The sequence below is a fragment of the Lagopus leucura genome, unplaced genomic scaffold (genome assembly GCF_019238085.1).
Source record: "Lagopus leucura isolate 7727_CA_CO unplaced genomic scaffold, USGS_WTPT01 Super-Scaffold_100019, whole genome shotgun sequence".
Taxonomy (NCBI): Eukaryota; Metazoa; Chordata; class Aves; order Galliformes; family Phasianidae; genus Lagopus; species Lagopus leucura.
In genome coordinates this window covers 10886949-10910024 of record NW_024962273.1, presented here as the reverse complement: position 1 = coordinate 10910024, position 23076 = coordinate 10886949, and the positions used below count along the sequence as shown (strand labels likewise).

The window sequence follows — 23076 nt, the reverse complement described above, 5'->3', positions numbered from 1 at the left end:
TTATTCCCTGTAAACGTCTTTGAACAGAGAGCTGATCACAGTTTCACCTTTCATGGTGAAACCAGTGTCAACACTCCCAAATCATTTTATTCAATTGTTGAAAAGCAAACTTCTAAATTCCGACTGAATTTCCAGCCATCATTGTGAAAGGAATCATGTACACACGCATAACCAAACCAAATGTCAGGTTAGGTTGGGAAAGTTTAATCCATCCCTCCGGGCCAGCAGTGAGGAGATGACCAGAATGTAAGAGTCTAACATGGAACTGAGTCAGTTTAGATATTTTGCAAGCCCTGTTTTTCTAAGAGAGTCCCATGGGACCTCTATTGAGGATGAATACACTGAATTTTGGGACTGTAGTGAATGAGAGTGACAGCTGCTTCATGTTCCTCACCAGAGCACCATCATGTGGCATTGCCTGGTGAGTCAGAGGGAAAGGCCTGCTCTCACCAGCACCGCTTCCTCCATGTCCTGGGATTTTCTTTGCAAATCATCTATTCAAGGCTTGGCTGGGTCTTGACCTCTCTTGGCATTTGAGAGCTAAACCTGGTATGACTCCAGATTTCCCACAGCCGCGTCTGGTTTGAATCCTGTCAGTGCCGAGATGAGTGTTACCGCAAGAATAAGAAATCTTCACATAGTTGTTTGTTTGTTTGTTTAAGAGACAGCGTCTGCCAAATGAGAGGAAGGTGAGAGGTGAGAGCACTGGGGGCTGTAACTTCTTTCCCTTTGGGTCCAGTATCCTATCAGCTTGCTTTCTCCATGCTTGATATCTGCAGAGCAGGGTTTGCGTTTTTGTTGAAGCATGCGATGGGTTTTGATAAGAATGATGCTGAGCAGAGCAGAGACTTGGGCTTTGTTTCCATACAGAGATTGCATTGCTTCGGGTATATCAAACTGGTGCAGTGTATTGGTTGTGTTACTCAGTGAGTAAATGGGACAGACGAGGACAGAAAATTCCTCGAGGTGCCCTGCTCTGAAGAGCAGATCATGCTTCCTCCCATTAAAATTGCACTGAGTTCAGTGGTTTCCTGTCCCTTCATTTGGTTTCTGACTGCATTGCCAAACTGGCCTTTATCCAGATTCTGGTTGCTGTGATTGATTTCATTGCTTTGCCTTTAAGCCCAACCCCCAGCCCTACCATCTCTGTGTTCAGTGGTGGCTTTTGTCCCAGGAAGGACAATTTTGTGGTTCACACATCACCAGCAGAATTACTGCAATCTGTGAACTTCCAGTGCAGTAAAGATTTGTGTGTTTGTGTGTTTGTGTCTGTGCAGTTTCAGTGTGCCCTTCTCCATCCATTACCATCCAGTGGGTGAAAACCACGCTGATAACCTCTCTGCATATGATGCACTGTGGTCTGTGCTCCTGTGAATGCTTTTGAATTTCAAATGAAAGAGCCTCCAGCATCTGGGAGCAAATCTCAGCATAGTGGAGCTAGAGATTGAAGGGAAACTGGAGACTTTTAGGTGCCCTTATTGGTGGATGAGGGCAGAAGATAGAGAGGGCATTGCTGGCAGTGTTGACTGTACGTGATCTTGCTCTGTCCCTCAAATGGCTGAGCATAGAAAATGAACTGTGCCCCCTTGTGCCCTTTTTTTTTTTTTTTTTTTTTTTTTTTGGCTGGAAGCTTTTACAGCAGGTGTCAATGGTTGTGCTAATCTTCACAGTGTTCGTGAGTATCAAATGTGTACTGAGCACCGAGCAAGAGTAAGTATTTTGCCATTAAATTGTGAACGACTTTAAAACTTGCACTGTTATGTGATGAACATAAAGTGAATTGTTAATAGTAGAAGTTAGCTTCTGGACAGTTGAATTTCCTTGGTTTCTAATAATGCTATAGATTATTTAAACCACAAAACATTTTTAAAACCTGATTTACTTTCACATGTGATGCCCTTTGCTTACTTCAGCAAATTAAGTGGAAGATGCAACAAAAGCAAAACCCAAAACATATGAAGTGCGAGTCCAGTGTAAACTCATAGACATCAGTCCAGTGGACACTTATGTAGACATCCAGCTCCATCAGCAGCTGGCTTCTTCTTGAATGCTCACAAGAGCTCACACCCCACTGCAAGCAGCATGGGCTGCACAAGATACTTGAAGGTGCTGAGAGAAGACTAATGGGATTTTCAAAGGCTGCTACCACATGGAAAGCCTTGCTGCCAGGATTTTGGCATGGCTTTGATTTCCAGGGTTGGTTTGTTTGTTTGTCGCTGATGTCTAAGTAGGTTAAATAATCCACTGCACCTGAGCAAGTCTGTTTTCTCATTCCCAGACCGCAGTGCAATGGCCCTATGTTTGCCTTTTCCAAAACTGGAGATAAATGTTTAAATTAAATTTTGTGCTGAATTATTAAAGCCATTGCAAATGTTTTCATTAAAATATGATTATGTTTAATAGCCCTTCTTTTGAATTTTAAATAGAACCAATACTTTGTGACTTAATTACTCAGCAATAGCTCTTTTTTAAAAAATCATTTTTACCTTAATAAATATAATAAAATTCTTGTATTTACATAGTTCCAACCTAAGCACATCTCATTTTACCAGCTAAGTCCATCATTTAAAGGGCACACAATGTTAACATTTTATTGGCTCACATGAGACTTTACATCATGCTTTTCCCAAATAGAGCACTTTGGGATTCTGACATCTGAGGCTGGGATTCAAGGCTCAGCTGAGTACTGGAGGCATTGCATTTCCTGTCTTTTCACAGCTGAGCTTAATGCCCTGCTTTTGACTGACCTGTGGGGAGGTATGGGGCATTGTAAGTTGGTGTTGGGCACCACACACATGGAAGTCGAGTGAGAGCAGTGGCTGGGAGAAGTGAGGCCATGACATGTGAATGGATCTCTGGCACATGGTGGCATGGTGATGAGCTGTGCTGTGCTCACATGTCCTCTCCTCCTTGGCTAGTACATGTGATATCTACTGGACCCTGACATAGCCATGACAGATGCACGAGGGCGGGCTCTTCCTTCCTCCTCGAAAAGCCATGTGTGTGCGTGTATAGCTCTCCAGCTAAAATGGCAATCAGTGATGACTCTTTGAATGTTTTTCTGCATTTGCATTTACAAAAGCTGGATAAGCCTTTAAAAAAAGAAATCTGATAAGTAGCAGGCAATTGAATTAACCACTGTTGACTGCATTGCTGTCTCTTAACAAACTCCATCTGTATGGTCTCCCTTTGTAGACACAATTTTATAACTTAATTTCCCTACCAAAACATCAGTGTTTACTTAGTAAGAAATCTGTTCTTTGTCAGCTTAAAACAGTGATTTCTTTATTACCACTCTGCGCAAGGAATGACAGCACAGAGTTGGCACTGGAGCAAGTCTGGTTGAGTCTACAGCGTTGTAATGGAAACAGGGTGAACTGAGGGTCAAGTATAATGGGATTTGTATACAGAAATGTGTCTGCATAAGGAATAGCTGCATGAGATAAGAGAATGAAAGATGAGGCCCTCAGGTCTGCCTTTGCGTGGTGGTGAGCTGCTGGCGGCAGGAGCGAGGTGTTGCAGTGGATACTTAGAGCTGCTGACTTGGGGAGATGTGGTTACCTGGTGCTGGCAGAGTAGAGATGACTCCATCTGTTCATGCCTGTTCCGGTACTAGCTGGTGGAGGGGGTTGGTGGATGGATGGGGTGGCAGTTGGTGATTACTCTGTGAATGTCTTCTATGTAATTTTTATTGATATCAGGAAGCACGGAGTCAATGAGGGGTTTTCAAGCTATTACAGTCTGTGGCCTCCCTGAAAAATTTCAGTGGGGCTGTCAAGCATGGTATAGTAAATTTAGCCTGAATGATAGGAGGCTTGCAGGGTTTTTTTTGCTGTCTTTCACATCACCTATAGAAGTTCTTTGTGATTCCCAAAGGTTTTGCAAACTACGGGTTGAAAAGCACTGGTGTAACTTTTCAGCAGTAAATAGATGAGGAGCATCAGTTCCCTGCTCCTTAACTGAGAAAAATGTAATAATTTCCTTTGCCATTGTTAACTGAAAGAACAGGAGAGCAGCTGTTGAGGAATGACACAAATGGATTTTGAGGCAGTACGTGGTTGATGATACAAAACACCGCATCCCTTCTTATCGTGGGTTGATGATCTCAGGGGGCAGCCTGGCTCCTTTGAAGTCTGTATGAGTTGCACAACTCCACTACCAGTGCTGAGGTTTTACTATTGGCCTGGGCTTTGGCTTATCACATTTAATTTCCCTTGCAGTAGAGCCTTCCTCAGTGTTATACTGCAAGCTGGAGATGATAGAGAAAAGCCAGGTGTTTAACATGGTCAATTGAAATGAGGTCCTGCTTTCTCTGAATTGTGTTCATCTTTTCCCTATGAAAATTAACTGCTGAGTATTGACATTTTTTTAAAAACATGCATGTTTCATTCTGCTTCACCTTTTTTTTTTCCTAATGATTAAAAAAAAAAGTTTTTTTTTTTAAAAAAGAGATAGATTAAAAAGAGGAAATTAAAATGGAAGAGAAGGATATTGTTAATTCTCTTACTTTGCGCAGAAAACACAGGGCATTTCAGAGAGAAAATCTCGCTAGAAATAAAAAGGCTTTTCTCCTTGTAGTCGTTTTATCAGTAAAAAACTTTTGCCTAGTTCTGCTTTTCAGCATGTAATTACTAGCTGTTCCACATCCACATAGCAAAGGAAAGGATGGTTAGATCAGCCAGCCTGCTGGATCAGATCTTACATTACATCTTGAGCTCTTTGAGTGCCATTAGCATTTCCTTTTAGAAGCAAAGAAATATTGACAGTTTGGTAGGTTATCTTGCGTTTTACTGCACGTTAGGGCACTTCAAAGTCTTTATGTAGTGATGGGAACTGTCATGAAGTAGATGTGAAAGGGGCCTTTGGTCCAACTAAACCTGTCAGCAAGAAGATTTAGGGCAGATGGTTATTATTAGAAATCAATGTATTTATTATATATTGTTCGTGAATATTTCCCTTTGGAGGTTTCTGTGAGTGCTGTTGCTGTTTAAAATGTGTCAAATGGCAATAAAATTAATTCCTACTGAAAACCCGTCAGGCTCCAACCCAAAGCTTTGCTATTATAGGAATGTGTGTCTTTTTCTTCTTTGTGCTGTGATGCACCAGAGACAGGTACACGTGGCACAGCAGCAGCGTATCTGGGGTGTGCGTGCGTGAGATATTTCTGTGTGGCTATCACAGTCACCTGTTCCTACAGAACTCCTCTGACTGCTGTGTCTAAAAAGGCTTTGTAGAGATCTGTGGTGTACCTGTCCCTGTTCCTTTTTATTCCCCTTTGTTAACCATTTTTCTGGTACTGCCAGTTGGTTACAACAGCTTACTGCTGTCTAGAGCAAGCATGGCATCTTTCTAAAGCATGAAGTCCAGTGGTTTTCCCGTGTACTTTGGAAGAGAGAAATAAGAAATTTCAGGTGTTTTATAATTAATTGGGTGTAGGTTTTCCTTCCTCAGTGCCTTGCTTAGTTATAGGATTTCAGGAGGTTGGGTTATGGGAAGAGAACATTTCCAATAGAAAAAGGAGGGTATTAGCAGCAATATTAGTGCTGGAAGACACTGCTTTGGAACAAAGATTCATTTTCCATTCACCCCATGATTTACAGCACATTCCAACCAAGTGATTTGGCTATGGTCTTCTGGCATAACATTGTTTGCCCTTTCCCTGACATTTTGCATATAAAGAAAAGTTATGAGCTTCTTGGGCATTCAAGGTACCAGGAAATGCAGGAGTCTACCTAATTTGTTAAACATGAAATTATAGATGTCTGACATAGACTCCGTTAGTTAACATTGGTTGGAGTAATGCTGCAGCCAGTTGATTGTATTACAGTCATGATGAAGAGGAATGGTCCCTTTTTGCCTTTCTGGGATATGACGGGTACGGAGCCAAGGCAGATTTAAAGTGTAATGAATGAATAAGCATTTTCCTCAGTTTGCTTGACTCTTCCATGAGCTCCACTGCTGTGCTGTTGCTGCCACTGATGTGCCATCTCCAGGACAGGCCAGCGTAACATGGAAAAGGATTTTTCAGAAATACTGTACGTACAGTCTTTAAAATGTTAAGCTGCTCCATAGCATGTGAATGTCATTTTCTTTTAAGGCAGAAAAGCAACACCCAAAAGTAGCATGGCAAGAAGATACTAGACAGGGATGAAAAATTAATATCTCCTCCCCACACACATACACTTCCCATTTGTTTTCCCAACCCCACTATCTTCACAGCTATGAGCAAAATACCCACTCAAAAGTGCTTATATCCTTACCATGTGTCCCAAGGGAAATCAGTCAGATGCAGATAAACAGCTGTGTCACATCCAACATATCTTTCTAGCATCCACTTCCCACACTCCCCCTAGTTGAACATCTCTTCAGATCTCCCTCATCCCCCTGCTCAGCTCTGCCTTTGAGATTCGGTCTGTGCCTTCACCTGGCAACATCTCACTCCTCACTGCTTCCCACTTTGCTAGCCCCCTGCAATCTGCAGTTGCTTCCAAGCCTTTATCCCTTCCCTGCCATGAACTCACACCATCTTTGCCCCCCAGCTTTCTTATCCTGTGGCTTTCAGAACCAGATTCTCATGTCTGGCGGCTTGAACCAGAAATTCACACACCTCCAGGTTTGCATCACTCCTTCGGTCTGTCACTAGATTGCTTTCATTGGCTCTTCCATGCCAATGACTTCCATGACTTCTATCCGTGCTTTCTTTCATGCCTTTTCTCTCACCCTCCTTTCCTCTCTTCCCCTCAGCCACCTTCCTTGAAGTTCCCCTTCTTAAAATATTCTTCTTCTCTGAAGGCTTTCATCATTAATCTCTCAAGAAACTATCTTAGAGACTCATCTACCATGCTTTGATTTATTCATTATGTTGTTGTGGTTTTCTTGGCGGATATCTCACAAGAACTGAGATGGTCATCCTTCTACCTCCACTGCTAAAGGAAAGCTTGTGTGAAAAGGTGGGCTTTCAGAATGTAAATTAAAAGATCGTGTAAGTAAGGTAATTGGATAAAAAAGGAATATTAGGTTCTGAAACAGAATTTTTACTCTCTTTGGTGTGTTTTGGGAACATACGTCTGCACAGTGGGCTGTGTGGCTGATTAAGTACAAAACAACCCAGGAAAAAATCACCACTGTTAAGCTTAAATCAAAGATCTCTCCTCAAGACACTAATTTGATTTGGGTTTGAAGGTCTCATATCAACTCTGATTTCTAGCTTTGATGTCTGACTTCTTTGTCTGTTGCATAATGGAGGGCAATCTTAGTTATTTAAAATATGTGTTTTTCTTCCATTTTAATAGCAAATATTGTTGTTGTGTTGTGTTGCAGTTGTGCCTTTAAGTGTCAGCCAAGGCTAGACCTTCGTTGTGCTAATTGTTGTGTAAGTAGAATAAAAATCTGTATGTAGATAGCACAGTTTCTATTCTGAGGACCACTTCCTATACAGGGTTACTTCTGCTGCCAGCTTTGCTTCTTCCAAGCGATTCTGTGGTCCCCACGTGCTGTGAGCAACCCGCGAGCTCAAGAACATTGCTAACTTCTGGTGGACCTTAGATTAAAAAAAAAAATTGAAGTTCTAAATGAAAACACTTTTTATTTCATTGATTAAAAATATTAATACAGCTGTATTAAGTGGATTTAAAACCTTTGTTACATTTGTTCTTGGTTCTAGGTATTTTAACCTATGGATTAAATCAGGTGTGTCTGAAAACAGAATGGTCTTTCATAAGGAAAAATGAAAGATGTTTGGCTTTATCTTAAGCTTTAGAGCTAAAAAAAAAAAAAAAAAAAAAAGCAAACAACATTTTTCTTACTTGGAACAAATACATGAAACTGACCTCATGGTATAGAAGTTGCATGAAGTCCTGAATGCATTTTTCTAAGGAATGGAGAAAAATTTACTAAGAAACTGTACCCATCATAGTTTACTATGCTGTTTCCATGGTGTGGGTGGAAAACAGAGTAATCAACCAGTTGGAGGCCCATTCTTGTTCCCCCAGCCAGAGTCAGTGGCAGAGTTTCCTTCAACTTCAGTGGTACAAGATTAGACTTCAAGGCATGATTTTTAAAGGCGTTTAGACAACTACCACTGCCAATGGATGTGCAGTGGGATTTTTCATAATGCCTAAATAAATCCTTCTAAAAGCAGGGCCCTAACCACAAATCCATAAACAAGGGTTTTTTATATTCAAAGATTTTTTTCTGTGTGAAGACCCGCAGCAGCTACCACAGTTATCTGATCTAACATTATGTGACACCAACCATAGAACTCCTTCCCCTTTCATTTCTACACTGGGATAAATTACTCTTTCCTAGCATTAAAACTCTAAACCTCCAAACACTTAGAACGCATCTTTTAGAAAAACATCTAGTTTTGCCATGAAGTGTTGCAGTAGTGCTGTATTTACCACTTCCCTTCATAAACTGTTCTAATGAGAATTTACCCTCACTGTTTAAATATCTTTTTTTTTAAAATTATTTTTCTAGTTTTCAATGCCTCAAAGCCATATTTGAGGGGAAAGAAGAAAATGGGAACTGCCCAAAGCATGTCCCTTGCATTTCTTCAGAGAAGCTGTAGAAATTTTTATCCAGCTTCACAGCGAGAGCATTAGTTGCTGAATTGGTAAAGGTAACCTCGATTTTCTGTAATGCCCATTTTTCAGAGTATAAAGAAATAATATATTAATCTCATTTTAAAGCTGAGAAAATACAGGAAAAACAGAGAAACATCCCAGCAGAGGAGGGCTGGGAGTTAGCGGTGTTTTGTCTTGGGTCTCCTTCTTCCCAGTGGGCCATGAAGCTGGCATCTTCAGACCTCCAGCTCCATCACAGAGCATTGGGTTGCTTTATTGGACTGCTAGAACTTTGTTGTGGTGCTGAGAGAGCTGGGAAGCAGGGAAGATTCTCTTTCACATCATTGTCAGGCTCTCAGGCAGGCATATAAGGTCAGGACAACTCCTCCTGGCACACCACGATCTGCGCATCCTTTGCTTTCCAAGTGGAAAAAAATGGGAGGGGGGCAATCTTTGTGAATGATGAAATACCACATGAATTATATCATTGTGGCCCACGTTTGACCTCTGAAAGGTACCTTGTTTTGAGGGTTTCATCCTGAGGGTACCGCTCAAGTCACGACCTTTTGCCCTTCCTGCTGTAACGGACCTTAAATCAGAAATAAACAGAGGTAAAGTCAAGGGGCTAGCAAGGGCTGTTTAGACTGAACCATTTAACTGGGGCACTGTAGGTTTCCTACTGTGCAAAACAGTGGCATCCCATACATAGAGTGTCTGCCATGAGCATGGTCCCTTTTTGGGTTTCCCTATGGTTCTTCTACATCTCCCGTGGACCTGGAGAGGTGTTCTGGATACTAACGGCTTGTGAAAATGAGGCCAGGATGTTTGATTTATCCTAAGGAACAAAACCAAGGATTTTTATGCGGAGTTTGGATGTGATCATTGGTTTTAAAAGCATTTTTCTTTTTCTTTTCTCATAGCAAACCTCTACCAGGCAGTGTTACCCCCACAAGAGCAGTTCTGTTCCTAGCTTCCATTCCTGGGTAGCCACTATGCAGTTTTTTTATTGCACACCAAAACAATTGCCTATAACCGTCCATATTCCATTAAGCATATGGAAAAGTATTCAGCCCTTTGTTTTCTGCTGAATGAATACATTTGGCACGTAAACATTAATTTAGACTAGTCGTGGGATATCAGTGTTGGTTAACTGTCCCCATTTTTCTGGGTTTTATTTAAATGATGGAGATTATTTCAGAAATGTGCAACTTCTTCATTGCTGGGTGTCCTTTATGGAGGCTTCAGACCCACAGTGAGATGGTTCAAGGTTTGGGGATGGCTGGTACATGGCAAGTAAATAGTGCAAAGTTGTGTGCTCTCTGGGGAGTGTCACCCATTGCCCTGGCAAAGCTCTGTAAAGCGTTAAGCATAGCACACTTCCAACAGCATTACCCTGCAGCCCTTAGATGGGGTCAGTTAATATCTCCCCAATATCAGTGTGAGCAGGGAAGGGAGATCCTCTTCTCGTGGATGGAGAAATTAATCAAGGCTTGTGCACTTCATCAGAGATACAATTTTCTGTGTGAGTCCTGAGCATTGATTATCAAACGTTGGCATCTTGCTGTGGGGGAAACAGGTCCCCGGCTCCCATTAAATGTAATGGCATTTGGACGCATGATTCCCTTAGCCTGTTTGAAAACCAGAATCCCAGTTAAGAAATCCATTGGAAGAGTGGTAATGGGATGGCATGATCTCGGACTGGGAGTTGGACAAGAAATAATGCCAGAGAGACAACCAGAAAGAGAGGAAAAGACAAATCCTTAGGGAATTAGGTGCAGAGGAGCTATGGTTCTGGCCTATTCCTGTAGGACACTACTAGAAGACACGCTGTTTTGGGGTATGCTCTGGTGAAATTGTACGTGTATCACAGCAAGACGTGATCACTGCCTGATCTCATTCAGAGCCAGGCCTGAATGAGAGCGTGATTATCCTGACACACAGGTGGGGAGATGTGGCAAGCAGAGGCTTTACGCAGAGCCGTCAGGAGGAACTTGCTCTCCAACCTGGTCTGTAGATGCATGGCCAGCCTCCTATTGAAATACAGCCCGGGTCTCCAGCTGCATGTGTTTTGGGTGAATTCTTGATCTGTTTCCCGGTGTTACCTTTTTGGCCAGGGTGGAGTTTTCCTGTTCTGAGGGACTCCAGAGTTTCTGCCCAATTTAGCATGGAGAAAATGAACAGCAAACCCTTCATATTGTTATATACATTTTAGATGTGGGCCTCACAGTTTGATCCACAGAGGCTCGAAAGGCTCGTAAACCTGGTAATACATAGTTCCAAGCCTGCATCAAAGAAGTTCACAGCCCTTTTGGGAGAAGCTGTGAGTACTGATGAAAGAGGGAACTTATTGTATATGTAAGAAAACTTCTTTCATGGCTTATGTATTAAGGCAGCCTCTGTGGCCCAGGGAAGATTGGGGCTGCTTTTAATTTACATCCCCCCTCACTTATATTAAGACTTCGTCAGAATAAAAATTAGTCAGATGTTTTCTTAATGACATCATTTTTTTTTTTTTTTTAATCCTGTTTCATTTTTTCCAGATGAGGCAGTGGAGATTATTAGAAATGAATTGAAACTAAATCTGGAACAGAGACTTTGATTCACTTCTCCCTCCTCCCCGGTAGAAATAAATTGGTCGGCTCTGTGCTCGACCGACGTTATTAGCGACCTTGGCAGAAAGCAGTCCACAGGCTGCAGCCAGGCTCCCCTGACGTCATGGTGAGAGGTGCTGAGCAACAGCTCACCTCGGCACTTTCAGAGGCCGGCGTCAGTTGCCCTGTAAATTGGGTAACAAAATGCTGTAACAGCACAGGTGGGGAAGTTATGAGATCTGAAATAGCAATGCCATCATAAATTTGTCTTCTGGTGCTGTGAAAGAAACCAGGCTGGATCCTGCTGGGGATCCAACTACCTGAAAGAAGGTTGTAGCGAGGTGGAGGTCAGCCTCTTTTCTCAGGTAACAGAGATAGGACAAGAGTAATGGCCTTAAGTTGAGTCAGGGGATGTTCAGGTTAAATATTAGGAAAAATTTATTCCTTGAAAGAGTGGTGAGGTATTGGCACAGGCTGCCCAGGGTGATGGAGGAGTCACCGTCCCTGAAGCTGTATAAAGAACTGTGGAGATGTGGCACTGGGTGGTGTGGTCTGGAGCAGTCACAGATATGGGTTGATGGTTGGACTGGCTCATATTATTGGTCTTTCCAGCCCTAAAGATTCTATGGTTCTATTATTCCTCCAGTGGAACTCAGGTCTTGGTGTGAGGAGTGCTGAAGTTGGCTGCGCATCACTGCAAGACCATTACTGAGCTTTGCTTCACTGCCTTCTATTTCACACCAGCAACCCATGGTGTGTAGTGCTATAGAAGAGTACTTTGAACTATAAATATTTTAAAAGACATTTAATTTACTACACATCAGCAGAATGTGTTCAAAAAGCCACAAGGTTTACTAATTTATCAGAAAGACAGAGAAACACACAGAAGATCAAACAAAGACAAACATGCTCGTAAACTGCTGAATAGGTCTGCAAAGCTCGTATTACATTTCTGTGTAGTTTTGTTGATATGCAAGCATTATAAGTAAATTACAGTGCACCTGAGCTGTTGATAAGGAGGGTGGGACCTGAGGTGCAGGTGGTGTACCTGAACTTCTCAGTCCCCAGCACCAACCCCGTGTCTGAGCAGCTCCACTCCCAGCAGCCTGCTAGTACAGTAAAGTCTAACGCAAAGCAGAATTAGCTCTTTCTTTTAGCCTGCCTGTTTTGGTGCCTAGATCAAATTCTCCATTTCTCAGGTCAAGACATTTTTCTCCTCTCCTTGCACCCTCTGTGGTTTGTGTAAGAGATGGAGGATGTGGCAGGGAGATATCTGTGTGCTTTCTATACCATCCTTGCCCACCCTGTGAAAACCACTCAAGTGTCAAAAACATGCCTCTGACTTTTTGTTACCTGCTGACTCCCCAGTGTTTACTGACTGCTTTCTCAGGTAACACTTCGCCTGGGGAAGATCTGCGGCATTTAGCAGTGGTGGCCCCCAGAAAGCATGCAATAAAACCTCTCCTGAACTTTTGCCCTCTGAACTGTAAGGCCGACCTGTCAACGAGGTTTGTGCAAGCCCTGATTGACGCGAGTGGGAGGACTATGTGCCCAGGGCTGCCATTCATGTGGCCAAGCAGCAGGCTGGAGGCCTTGGATGTCCCTGCATCCTCATTCTCCCCACACAGGTGCTGGTTTGGCTCCATGCACACAGGACTGCTGTAGCCTCAGACAGCCCCAGCCCCACAAGGCACACCATACAATGTTTAACTCCCTCCTCAACCTCCTTCCTCGTGAGTCCAACCAGACAGCCATAGGTGATTGCATCTTTGTTTCCTCCCCAGGCCTCCTCCCCTGAGCGGCAGCCCCGTCATCTCCGACATCTCCCTCATCCGTCTGTCTCCTCACCCTGCTGGGCCAGGCGAATCACCCTTCAGCCCACCGCACCCCTACGTGACACCCCACATGGAGCACTACCTCCGCTCTGTCCATGGCAGCCCAACGCTCTCCGTCATCTCTGCTGCCAGAGGGCTCAGCCCTGCTGATGGTAAGAGACCTACCCCACCACATCCTGCCCGTCCCACCGTGACCGGGGTGCTCACATCATGCTGTTTGTACTGCAGCGATTTTGTAGCTCACCAGCACTGATGTGCAGCTCAGAGATTTACAGCTGTGAAGGCTCCACAGCTGCTCTCTGAAGTGGGAAAGCTGTCTCCTTTTCTTCTACATTTTTTTTTTTCTCTTCCTCTACTTTAACTACACATTTGTTTTGCATCATTGCGCTGAGAAAGCAGAGCGTGAGAATAGCTATTACCACTGGATCATATTATAAATATTTTGTTTAAAGTATGTTCCTTTCTGCAGAGCTCTTTGCTCTCCTATGAGCTGCCTCACTCTACCAGGAACCTTGCTCCTCTCCAACAGAGTCACAATTACCTAGGTGCTGTGTGGGATATCTCCCCTTGGCTTCATCTCCTGGGATGTGCAGAGCTCCAGGGCAGAGGAGAGGGCTATGCTTTTTTCCTTGCTCCTGAGCTGCTTTGCTGAAGCTCTCAGAAGAAGGCGAGAGTGTATGGAGATAGTGGTACCCACTCACTTTAGACAGACCACACCACGGTCAGTGTGGATACCAGGTTTCCTGTGTCTGGAACCAGGGGACAAGAATGGCCAAGGGAAAGGGGAAAACACGAAGCTTTCGTGGGACAGTTCCAGGACCCCTTTTAAGAGATTTGCTTTTTAAGGACTGAGATAGGTCTTCAAAACCTAGCATCCATTAGCTGCTGAGCCACCACGGGGACAAACAAGGCACACCAGAGTGCAGCAAGGTCCTGCTTTACTGTCTGAAACTAGTAAGCCATTTTCTGTGGGTAAAAAATATTGCTACAGTAATGGGGAGATAGATGAGAAGCCGTCCTCCCTCTCCCAAAATGAGGTCATGATGTAGGGTGCTTCCTCTCCACGGCCTCACTATGATGAGTGCCTGAGTTCCTTGCTGCACGGAGCTGTGAGCGCGTGTGCTCTGCACCATCCTCCCCCATCAAAGCTGGTTTTGTTATTTGCTATGAAAAAGAGGCATTGTGTTTTGGGTTCCTTTTCTTTTCCATTTTTATTTTTTTAAGGCTGCAGTAAATAAGTTAATGGGGCAAGCGGGTGGGAAGGCAGGTTTGAAAAATTACAGCTGGAAGAAAGTGAGCGTAATTGGCTTTGGCAGCCAAAATGGTTTTATGCTGCCAAACACTAAACCTAGCTCTATGCATTAGACCTTGGCTTTAATTTCCTCATACCGCTATCGGGAACTGGGTTGCATTTGTCTTTCCTCCCTAATAAGCAGGGATGTGGATGCTGACAGGGTTACTGCTGCCGACAGCCAGGCCCTCTCCCCCCTTCCCGGGGCGACGGCTGCGTCCGAACGGGAGGATTATTAAAAGGGGGAACGAGAGATTGTTTATAAATTTGCGGAAATAGAGGAATGCAGAGGCCCCAGCTTAGTTTCTTTCGTCCACAAAAAACACGCCCAAGCACACGTCACAACCACGCTGAGCGGGGCTGTGCAGCAAGGGCTGGTGGGGGTGCGGGGGGAATGCGGCCGCCCACCTCGGCGCCGAGGTCTAACGTCCTCTGGGAACCTTCTCTCCATGTTCTCCTCTTCACTCTCGGCTTCGGCAGTGGCTCATGAGCATCTGAAGGAACGAGGCCTCTTCGGGCTGCCCCCACCGCCACCAGGAGCCAACCCAACCGACTACTACCACCAAATGACGCTGATGGCCGGCCATCCCAACCCCTATGGGGACATCCTGATGCAGAGCGGCGGAGCAGCCAGCACGGCCCACCTCCATGAGTACCTCAGCCCTGTTGATGGTGAGTAGCAAACCATGCCACAGAAATCTGGGGCATTCAGGTGGGACTGTCCTCCAGGTGGAGGTTGCTGGATGAGATTACCCTACCCTGCTGAAACCCATAGGCGTTACACTGATTGTTGGCTTGAAACATTATCTTTTTCCATACATCTATATATAAAATATACCTAATTTAAAACAGATATGCTGCAGTGCTTTTGGAAGGGCTGCTGCACAGGCGGGAGGTAGCTGATGCAGCAGAAGGGCAATGTTGTCGTCCCGCTGCCTTGGCCATGGGTAACCACTGTGTGCCCCAGGCTGTGCTCCAGCTCCCACTTCCTATCCCAACATTTGTTCTGGCCGGTGTCTGGGCCATGGACTGGTGATGTCCCCTTATTGCCATGTTCAGCACAACCTCCTCTGAGTTTGGGCCTGTCGGAGTGGCTGTAAAATAAACCGCCCAAGGAGAAAAAGTATGTTAACAGGGAGCCACGGTGGGGAGGATTGTGTTCGTATTTCGTGGGAGAAAAAAATTGCTGGAATGCTGTATTTATACTACTATAAGTCATTAGAAACCCAGAAAGTTCTGGCTCATTGCTAAATGAAGAAGTAAAATGATGTTATGGACGGCAGTGCTGAGTCACCCCCAGCCTGGCCGCTGCCCTGACATGATGGGTAATGTTTATGTGGAAGACTGTCTGAAGGCTTTTTTCATCTGAGATTTTTAGAGCTGCTAGAAATTTCTTTCCCTTTATGCTATGTCTTGTAAGAACTGGGATTGCACAGATAGGGAGATTGGGGATTACTTCTGCTGCAGGAAAGAGAAGGCTCAGCTTTCAGCTCCCAGCTTCTGTCTGCTGGGCTGCCTTTGGATTTGCCTGTGGACCATTATAATTTTTGGAGTGGAGTTCTGCATCATTTCATTACCGCTTCAAAGTTTCTGTTGTTGAGCTTTTAAGATGAAAGACTGTGGTCTTGCTGCTTCGTAAAGTGACTGGTTTAGAATGATAAAAGCTGCTCTTGGCTATTCAGTGATAGCGACTTTATGGATATTTCTAACTAAAAAAATCCAGTTTCTCGTCTGCAGCTGCTGCCAAAGTTTTACCTGAATAGTCCTTTTCTGTTCCTACACTGATAGGGAAATTGTGTCCTGGGTTGAATGGGAGAGCACGTGCTCCTTGATGCCATCCTGCTTCTAACACCCAAAATATGTTCAGAGTTTCTCTTCCATGAAGCAGCTTGTCAGTAAAGCTGCTCGCTGTCTTCCATCTGAGGGGTTAATCTCTGTGGTTATAGCAGATGGGTGCAAATCGGCTCTGCCAAGTTCTCTTTGGGCCTTTGAACAAGACTCCTTCCTCCTTGCCTCCTTATTAGTCCATCTCTGACCAGCAGTGCCTCGCTGAAGTACCAGATAAACAGCCAGTAAGAGAAGCAAACACAATTGTTTTCATGCTAGCGCAGGCTCAGTACATCAAAATGCCCATCCTCTGAGTTTGCTGAAAATCCATCTTTATCCGAAGTCATCTGAGCTGCTCCTCTGAGCAGAAGACTCTCTTCCTTCCTGGCTTCTGAAAATGGCTGTAGAGTAAATCACATAGCAGAGGTCTTGATTTCATGCAGCCATGCTCAGAACCATGACTCTTCAGAAAGCCAGAGCTTGCCAGGCATTATTTTGATCTCTCAGTAAAGCTTTGTTAATCAGTAACTGGTAAGGTTTTTCTGGACCTTCAAGTGCTCTGAACGAGATTAAATCTTTCATACATCATAAGAATGCAACATGAGATATGGGAAGGCTACTTTTTAAGAATGTGAGTAGGAGCAGCAACCCAGTACCACATTCTACACATTCAGCTTCACCCATCAGCCAGAGAGACTCTTGCTTTGGTTTATCGTCCCTCACTGCCCCTATGTGTGGTGCTGTTGCAGGTACTGGAATCACCTGTGGCCCATTGAGGCATATAAAAGCATGTTGGAAGTCAGAGGAACTTAAAATCATAAAGTCATTAAGGTTGGAAAAGACCTCTAAGATCATCTGCATCCTGACACATCGGGGTGTCTTACATGGGTTGGCATTTTGTTGGTGGGCTTAATGTGTTATCCCCAGTGAACTGTTCTGTCTGATGATGGAGGCTCAGTGCCAGCATGAAGAGAGAATTGTGTGCTACTAAGAGAGTTAAATGAATTGCTATGAAGTTCTGTCCAAAGAGCTGGAATATCCCTCTCTGTTTAGAAAGCTATTTCAAAAATTCAAATCAGTAGGAACTAAAAAAAATAGTTGAACAGATAATTTAATAAGGCATCCTCTTATGGTGTTTTTCTGAGATGAGAATATGGGTAGCATGCATAAAACTCCAGTGAGTCACTGTCTTGCAGCATCTTTCATTGAGAGAGCTCTTTTCTTCCCAGAGTCCTAGAACGTAAGAACTTTACAATAATTATTTTGCTAGTTGCTGAAATGCAGGTAGTTCCTGGTGAACCTCATGCAGCACATCTGTGACAACTCTGGCACCTGGAACAGCAAAAGAGCAGATAAGTGTATTTTAATTAATAATTAAAAGAAAAGGCCTGTTCATTGTCACATCACCTCCAGACATCTATAGTATGTGGAAGTCTGCGATAGTGAGCATGATCCTTTTACATACCTGAGCCCTTCACATTACTCTTGTCACACTTCTTGGAAAATCTCTCTTCTCACACCTGATGCTGTGTGTTTTCACTGCATCAGATGTGCAAAAAGATCAGAAAAGTAATTGGGCATCAGTGTCAGCTGCAGCCTGTTGCAACTGACCAACTGTCTGTTGAGTGTTCACATGGGCTGAGCGAGGATGCCCCAGAGTTGCATCTCTTACCAGGTCTTTACTGTGCCACTGCATCAGTAGTTGAAGCACTAAAGTAAACCAAATCTAAGTGTTATGCACCAGGCTGCTTCAGTTGCATTCTGTCCATCCAAGCAGGGACTCTAAGTCCAAGAGCAGAGCTTGAATCCAGTCTTAAATCAAGTTGTCCAAAAGCCTGCATTTTCAAATCAAATGTTAACTCCCCTCCAGTGTCACAGCATTCCTGGTGGGACACTTTTGAAACTAACTGTCAGCATCTGCTCACCAGAGCAGATCTCTTTTCTAAACATGGGTGCGATGAGGTGGATTATTCCAGGTAATGGGGTGGAGAAGGCACCCATGGGGCAGGAAAGTCTGAATGGAGAGCTCTTATTGTTATCTGCAATGTAACAATGCAGGTTCATCATCCTGAAGGACATGCCATTTCCTCTGGCCTGACTTGATGCTTGTGCTCTTATAGCTCTGTACATCAGAAGATCTGTAAATATTGTACAAAGCAAAGCTGTTTCACCATTGGAAATCCTGCAGAGAAAGGAGACAAGGTGATCAGTAAGCAATGCACTAGTTGCTCCAGGAACAAGATCTAGGTCTTTGGAGTAAGGATTCTCATGGCCAGAGAGAGAAGAAGAGTTTATCTTTAAAGCTATCACTTCTGTTAGTTACAGTGTTGGAAGCTTGTTTGAGTTGTTCTTACTGATTATGGGAATGGTAAAAAAGTGTCCTGAGTCCACCTTATGTCCAGATGGCACTGTATAGACAGTCATTCAAGTCACAGGGGCTGCACAGGCATCTTTGTGCAACCTAGCAAGCTGTAATGGCATTTCATCCCTTTTTGAAGGCGGGGATGGACTCCTGCTCTGATTCTTGCTGGCTAGTGCATGGCAGTCAGAAATGTCTTGACTTGATAAAATCAGTTTAATTGGGAAAAGGCTTTGTTGAGCACAGGACTGGCAGCTGGAACAGTCACCTGGGATGTGGGCAGACATTCGAGCAGGACTTCATTCCCCCAAGTCAAACAGTGATTCAGCCTCCACTGTCTTTCCATCAGTCACTGTTGTTGAAACCTTTCTACTACAAGCAAATGATTTAATAGTCATCAGGGTAAGGAGCTGGGCTGGCAGTGTAACCAGGCAGTCACTGGCAGGCTCTTACAGTTAGCAGTGTGAGAGGTAGGTTCAGGACTCCCCTCTAACAGATTCACACAATGTGACTGCTCGATTCAGAGGTTTGGAGCCTCACAGTGACCTGGGAAAAGTGCCTTGTGTGGGCTGAAGGCCCAGCACATGGGATGTGCAGGCTGAGCCTTCTGCATCACAGATGCCATCCCAACCCAGCCAGTTGCTGGCTACTCGGGCAGACAGCCCGCCCTGCAGTTACTTCCTTAACCACTCTGAGAGATCTTTTTTTGTTGTTTTCTTTGTCCCGGCACAGAATGGAAACTTGCTGAAGTCTCAGAAAAGGTTCATAGAATGTGAAACGGTTTCCCACCCAGTTCTAGCCAGCAATACTGTTTTCCTCCCTAGAAAAATATGTGCAGAAGAGAGAAAAAGTCCCAGAGCATCCCATAAGCACTCTGTCTGGAGTTCTGCTGCACTCTGGTTTCTAAAGAATTCAATTTACATATGCAAGTTGGGTCATCTAAACAGTTACCTTGTGGATTGGGAGTAGAAGAATGCAGCCTTGTCTTTCAGCGAGGATTTGAGGGAAGCATTAGTATTCCTTGAACTGTGAAGCTGATCAGGCCCTGGGGAGGGCAGAAAGGAGGGTCCCAGGACAGCATCTGGTGCCAGAACAAATGTCCAGCATCTGCTGCAGTCTGAGTGAGACGTGTGCTGCTGCTGCCCAAGGGGAGAGGGGAATAAGGAACTGGCTGTGCACAGAGCTTTAGTCGCTTCTTGCTCCTGCCTGTTGATGAAAGGACCATCCGTGGATTTACTCTCGTGATGGGAGGAGAGGGTATTTCTGAGTTCTTTGGGCTAGGTGCAGGGAAGCGGTGGCCAAGGTTTTAACAAGGAATTGGTGAGCATTTGCAGCCCATGTGCTTTGTGGGCTCAGCCACTTGGAAGGAAATTTCCTCAGTGTCCTTCTCTGATCAAGACCACGTGCTGCTGTAGTGTCGTTTGGATGGCCCACAGCCATGGTGAATGTTTCCACCACAGGCTGCCCCTTGTGTGAAATGTGAGGTGTGCCCTATGGCTTGTCACTGGCCCCCTGTAGATAAATCAGAATTTGGGAAGAAAATCAGTTTCTGACTAATTTGTGGATGTGATAATTCACAGACACAGTACCAAGTGTGGGCTGTGGCCCATAACTTCTTTCTGAGCCTTGGTGAAAAAAATTGGCATTCAGGGGAAAGCGACTAAAGGTTAAAAGGTCTCTGAGTTAGAGAGGCACAGAGAAGTTTGTTTTAAAAGTGGAAATTCAGGTAGATTAATGAACTTTTACATCATTCCTTATTTTTGTTTCAACTTCTGAAACAAAGCTTCTGAACAAACCTTCTTTCAGAACAACAGCAGCCAAATTCATATTTATGTTTGTTTGCTTCAAGAGTGGGGAAGGGTACTCTGACTACCCTGGTGCTTAACACTCCGAGGCACTCTGTCCCCATCTCTCTGTCTGAAAAATGGATCCCTCTTCATCTCCTTCTCAGGGCATTCATTGCTGGAAAAGTTTTGTGCAGTTTTTCCTTTGAAACATTACTGGGTCTCATGCAATACAAGATTTTGCTCATGTATTCAAGTGACTGTCAGTCAGCTCACTCTGAGCACTTTGTCTATGTGCGCAGTTCCCCTAACATTTGTCTTTGTTGCTGCCTGTTTCCACTTGATGTTCGTATTTCATGTCGTCAGATCAGGGGATTAGGCCAATTTTATTAAGAATGATCCTAGTGCTGTTAACCTGCTTTTGAGTAATAATTGTGAAAAGATTCCCCCTTCTTAACACAGTCTTAAGTGCTTCCTTCTGTGGTTCAGTTCCTTTTACATTTCAAGATGCTTCCCTTCCTGGGTGCTGCTATTGAGAGGAGATGAATTGTTCATCTGTAGCACGATATTAGGTCACAGCCTTCTCTGAAAACTTGCAAGATCTCAGAGGCTTTTGTGTAAAGCATGAACCCAACCTACTGGATCTACTCTCAAATATTCTGTATAGCCCAACAGTACTTGCAGGAGCTAAATCAGAGCAGACAGACACTAATGCAATGGATATTACTGGTTTGGGGCAGGAGAAGTCCCAGACCAGCTTGCCAATCTGACAGCTTTCAGCAGAGCTTTACACAGGGAAAGAAGGGCTTACCTGTACACAGCCAGAAGGTTGCTGGTTGCACCAGTGAAAGCAGGGCTTCTGTTGGACGTCAGGACTTCTTCCCTTTGCAAATTAACGGTGACCAATGGCTGAACCAGCACTGTGGACATAAATCATTGGAAAGAGCAGCGAGAAATGAGTACAAGGCTTTTCTTTCTATTTAGTAATTTATCAAGGGAAGTGGCACATTAATAAACAGATCTCCCTTGAGGTGTGGGAGTAACAGAGATAAATATGACTGTCAAATCTGGCCTGCTTCCTTCTGTTAGAGAAGGAGAAGACTGTGGGAATGCAAATGCAGAAAGCAATAACTATATCTGGAAAGATGCATATTATTTGTAGGACAGAAACATTGACAACTCAGCCGAGATGGAGCCCCATTGCATTTGGTAGATGCAACACATAGGAAATAAAACACAAACCCTATCTTAAGGAGTTCATCTGAATGTATGGCGCTGGGAAATAGGGATGCAGAAAGAAGCAGCAACCCGCGCAAGGCGATGTAGATGGGGAGGGCTGGGACAGCACCCAGGTTGTCCAGGATGTGTAATGAATGAAGATGCCTTATTGCCAGGAAAATAAATTAATGAGTTCTCATCAGTGATAGTAAATGCATTATTATGTTGTGGACAGAGTACTGCTTTCACCTTTACAACTTGGACCCAAGCAACCCTTGTGGTTGTTGTTTTGGGGCCCTGTCAGAGCCCACATTTCATGGATAAAGTGTGAAATTTGGGCATTCTCCAATCCCAGTCTTTACAAAGGAACTTTGTTTACTCATTTTGGTTTTGATTCCATAGCACCTCGGCACAGTGGCGTCTGCTTTTCCAGCTCCTGAGGGAAGCACCACTCACTGTGTGAGAATGGGGCAGGGCAGGGCTGGCTGCAAGCATTCAGAAAGTTTGAGTCTGGTCCCACCAGATCATGGGACAACCTTGAAGTCAGGAGGTGATGTTATAGATTACCGTGTGCTCTTTGTGTTTGCTACCTAGCCCTTGAATTGAGTTTCCAAGATTCTTCCCCACCCCATGAGGCTGCGGAGCTGCAGTGAAGGAATCGCAGCCAACAGCTCTTGAAGCTTCCCAGGTGTAGGACAGAAGTCACAAGAGTACTTGGTTCAGCTTAACCTTGTATTTCCAGAGTAACCTCATGCAGATCACTTACCTTGTGCAGAGAGGGACATTATGAGTAGCAGGGGAGCAAACCCTATGAACATAACAGTATCTGGGCACAGCAAGGTTGGAGCCACTTGGGTAAATGAGTGACTCACTCATTCCAGGTTCCAGGAGATTGAAGCCCATCCACTGTGCTCAGGAAAATGTTGACAAAAACTTTTGTGAGCCAATACAAATCAAGGAACACATTATTCTTACTGCCAGGTTGTATTTTACTACCCTTGTACATCCCATTCGCCCCCCTCATACCAGCACTTGTCTGCAGGGCAGAGAAATTGTGCTCCTGCAAAGTGCCAGCTTTCTATTTGGTGAGATGCAACTGAAATCTGTCCCTCCAACTGTCTAAAAAAAAATAGCTTGCATTGCCTTTCTGGGCAAGTTACTGCTTCCTTCACAATCTTTAATGGGATGTAGCCACAGCAAGCCTGAACGGCAGCTTCCCAGGGGACTACAGCTGGAAAAAACAGGTAGTAATGCAGCACCGTGCTCACTTGGGTGGATTATGAGGATTGCCACTGGACCCTGTAGCATATTTCACCCTTAAAAATCATTTTTAAATAACAGCAACTCTTGGAAGCTGCTGTCCTTGCTTTGGAGGGACAAGCCCATCCAGGCAGGACTGAGGCTTGGCCAGGCATTGGCCATACCTGGTTATCGGGAGCTGCTGTGATGTTGCCCAGCCCCGGCTCCCATCTACACCACCATGTGACTTGCAGGTTGTTTAGTCTTGGGCAGAGCTTCCTCAGGATGAAGTCAGTTGTTCTAGTTAGCAATACCGAAACGTTGGAGGAGGCCAAATTAGTACAGTAGTAACTCACTGTGTGTTGCAG

At 44.4% G+C, this 23076-nt stretch overlaps 1 protein-coding gene across 3 annotated transcripts in view; it reads left to right on the top strand.

The window, feature by feature from the left end:
• The window catches only part of GLI2 (GLI family zinc finger 2), a 175020-nt gene that overhangs the window by 126227 nt on the left and 25717 nt on the right, over positions 1-23076 (top strand). For all 3 annotated transcript variants that reach the window (XM_042877800.1, XM_042877802.1, XM_042877801.1), the window contains exons 4-5: positions 12940-13142; positions 14762-14953. In XM_042877800.1, the coding sequence (XP_042733734.1) occupies positions 12940-13142; positions 14762-14953 (395 nt within the window). The remainder of the gene's footprint in view (positions 1-12939; positions 13143-14761; positions 14954-23076) is intronic.